This window comes from Crocuta crocuta, unplaced genomic scaffold (assembly GCF_008692635.1).
Source record: "Crocuta crocuta isolate KB4526 unplaced genomic scaffold, BGI_CrCroc_1.0 scaffold528, whole genome shotgun sequence".
In the NCBI taxonomy this organism is placed as follows: Eukaryota; Metazoa; Chordata; class Mammalia; order Carnivora; family Hyaenidae; genus Crocuta; species Crocuta crocuta.
In genome coordinates, this window is record NW_027530010.1 from 704,356 (window position 1) to 707,557 (window position 3,202).

A 3,202-nucleotide genomic window follows, 5' to 3' on the forward strand; every position below is an offset into this window, starting at 1 on the left:
CAATGCCTGCTCGTTTGCAGCCTGGCTTTTCCCCGTCTCTGGGCTTGTTGTCCGGGTTCAGATCCGGTCCACCCAGCACCCACGGTTGCAGCGTAAGGAAGCCTCTTGCTAAGTCAGGCTCCACAGTGTGTTAGGGGGCGTGACCCACTCAGTGGGGTGAAGGCCGAGAAGACCCCTCCGGCCGGTCGTGCGTTTGCTGGGTAACCGGGCCCCGGTCCAGCCTCCGCCAGGTCAGAAGCAGGGCTCCGGGTGTGCCTCAAAGCCGGGTCCGTGCTGGCCCTGATGGCCGCCTTCCTGGGGCGCTGGGGAGGCCCCGGGATGTGGAGAGCAGCGCGCCGTCGCTCGACGTGACTTCCCCGTGCAGGGTGGGCGTCTCTGGCTGCCTGGCTCCCTTTCGGAAAGCCAGAGGCCTGGGCTGGGTGGAAGGAGAGCGCTGGCCGCGGGCAGCGAGGGGCCAGGGCCCTCCTGTCTCTCCGTTCTGCTTTCTCACGCCCTTTCTCTCGTTCTCTCCGCACGGTCTCTGTGTGGTTAGCGCTGAGGTAAGAGCTGGCTCAGCCCGGCCTGCAGCCCCTCTGCCTGCGCTGTGTGTCCTGCCTGCCCAGGCCCTGTGCACCTTCTTGTCCGGACAGCACTGGAGGGTCGGGGTCAGGGGGCTCTCCTTGCCCTTCCTGCCCAGGTGTCCGCTCCGTCCGTCCGTCCGTCCGTCCCCAGGCGGGGGGCCTGCAGCGAAGGCCCATGTGGGTGGGGGCCTCCTTGGCCCCCTGCCTGAGCCTGCTGTTCTGCCCGCCCCCCGTGCAGCGTGGAGGTCATCCGCCTGGGCCACAGCTACTTCATCAACTGGGACAGGAAGATGTTCTGTGTGAAGAGGCAGACGCCGGCCGAGGCCCGCACCACCACCCTGAACGAGGAGCTGGGCCAGGTGGAGTATGTCTTCTCCGACAAGACGGGCACGCTCACCCAGAACATCATGGTCTTCAACAAGTGCTCCATCAGCGGCCGCAGCTACGGTAGGGCCGGGGGCCGGGGCTCCACACTCGTCCTGACGCTGGGGACAGGACACGGCCACGGAGCCCCTCCCCAGCCCTCTGCTGACGCCCTCACCCCAGGCTCGGCCCCAGGCAGGAGAGGGCTCCCCGGCTGCTCGAGGTGAAGCCCAAGACGCTGGGCGTCCACGCAGCTCCCCTGCTGCTGCTCAGGGCCCTCGTGAGCCTATGGAACGTGGCCGTGGCCTCCGGTGTGGCCTTGCTGCTCCGGGGCCTGTGGGGGCCCCACGGGGTGGCTGGGGACGGGTCGTGTGGGGCTCGGTCCGTCATCAGGCCTGTAGGATGACGATCTCCGGGAACCAGGGGCCCTGGCAGGAGAGCAGGTGGGGTCAGGGATGGGGGCTCAGGGGGCTCGGGCCTGGGGTCAAGGGTGCGCATCTGTGTGACGTCGGCTCAGTGGCTGGGGTTGAGGGTCCCCAACGCCTGGGGATTCTGTACCGGCCTCTCCGCTGCTCTGTGAGCCCTGACGCGGCCTCTCCTTCTGTCCCGGTGCGTGTAGGGGACGTGTTTGATGTCCTGGGACACAAAGCTGAATTGGGAGAGGTAAGGGCCAGCCTCCGTAGTTACTCTACACGCCAGCTAAACCCAGGCCGCCTGACCAGGAGTGGGGGGTATAGTCAGGAGGGGTGTGTTCTCTGGTCAAGGAGCAGAAACTGCTTGGAGAAAGGGGTGTTTGCAGAAGTGAGAGGTTTGGGGGTTCACGGCGGGCAGGATCTGAGCTGTCCTCCGCACAGGAGATGGGGTGGGGATGGCCTCCCCGGGGCGCAGCCTGGCCCCCAGCCTCTGCACTGTTTTCTCTCCAGAGGCCACAGCCCGTCGACTTCTCCTTCAACCCTCTGGCTGACAAGAAGTTCTTGTTTTGGGACCCCACCCTCTTGGAGGCTGTCAAGATGGGGGACCCCCACACGCACGAGTTCTTCCGCCTCCTATCCCTGTGTCATACCGTTATGTCGGAAGAGAAGAACGAGGGTGAGTCCAGGGCCGGCCGGTTCTCCCCGCTGACTCGGAGCCTCAGCCCACCCCGCGGTGCGGCCGGGCAGGGGCAGCCTGGCGGGACGTGCGGCTCCCAGCGGCCACTTACAGCACACGCGTTCCTCCCCTGCACAGGGGAGCTGTACTACAAGGCCCAGTCCCCGGACGAGGGGGCCCTGGTCACTGCAGCCAGGAACTTCGGTTTCGTGTTCCGCTCTCGCACCCCCAAAACCATCACCGTCCATGAGATGGGCACAGCCGTCACCTATCAGCTGTTGGCCATCCTGGACTTCAATAACATCCGCAAGCGGATGTCAGTCATAGGTGAGGCCGGGTCGGAGTTGCGAGTCGCAGGTGACGCCTAGACGGAGTCACGGACGAGGCCGGGTTGCGGGGCGAGGACGGGACAGGGGGTCATTGTCAGGGTTGGGGTTGCGGGTGGGGCCAGGATGGGCTGCCATGGGCTTGTGGGGGGCAGCGTCCCTGCCTGGAACGCGTGAGGGGTGCTGGGTGGTCTTGTTTGTGTGTTGAGATTCGGGGGGTCTTCACCCGCCTGAGTCTGGGACTCGCTTCCGCTGCTGTGACATAGTGCGGAACCCAGAGGGCAGGATCCGGCTCTACTGCAAAGGGGCGGACACCATTCTGCTGGACAGGCTCCACCCTTCCGCCCAGGAGCTGCTCAATACCACCACCGACCACCTGAATGTAGGTGTGGGGGCGGGGCCTCCGTGCTGGACTCGTGCTGGGAGGGGCCGGGCAGCTGAGGCCCCGGTGACCTTGGTGCCCTTGGCTCCGTCCCCAGGAGTACGCAGGGGAAGGGCTGCGGACCCTGGTTCTGGCCTACAGGGACCTGGACGAAGTGTACTATGAGGCGTGGGCCCAGCGGCGGCTCCAGGCCAGCCTGGCCCAGGACAGCCGGGAAGACAGGCTGGCCGGCGTGTACGAGGAGGTTGAGCGTGACATGGTGGTACGNCGGGGGGGGTGGGGGGGCTCAGGGAGGGCTTGGGCCGGGGACTGTCCCGTCAGGGCCCCTTGTGGGGTTTGCAGCTGCTGGGCGCGACGGCCATCGAGGACAGGCTTCAGCAAGGGGTTCCGGAGACCATTGCCCTTCTGACGCTGGCCAACATCAAGATCTGGGTGCTGACCGGGGATAAGCAAGGTGAGAGTGGCGGGGAGCCAAGGCCGGA

The 3,202-nt window shown here is 66.3% G+C and overlaps 1 protein-coding gene across 1 annotated transcript in view; it reads left to right on the forward strand.

The window, feature by feature from the left end:
- ATP8B2 (ATPase phospholipid transporting 8B2) overlaps positions 1 to 3,202 on the forward strand; it is a 16,544-nt gene that overhangs the window by 7,051 nt on the left and 6,291 nt on the right. Inside the window, exons 12-18 of the mRNA XM_077764044.1 lie at positions 799 to 1,007; positions 1,543 to 1,586; positions 1,847 to 2,012; positions 2,151 to 2,339; positions 2,605 to 2,720; positions 2,818 to 2,982; positions 3,063 to 3,174. Of these exons, the coding sequence (XP_077620170.1) occupies positions 799 to 1,007; positions 1,543 to 1,586; positions 1,847 to 2,012; positions 2,151 to 2,339; positions 2,605 to 2,720; positions 2,818 to 2,982; positions 3,063 to 3,174 (1,001 nt within the window). The remainder of the gene's footprint in view (positions 1 to 798; positions 1,008 to 1,542; positions 1,587 to 1,846; positions 2,013 to 2,150; positions 2,340 to 2,604; positions 2,721 to 2,817; positions 2,983 to 3,062; positions 3,175 to 3,202) is intronic.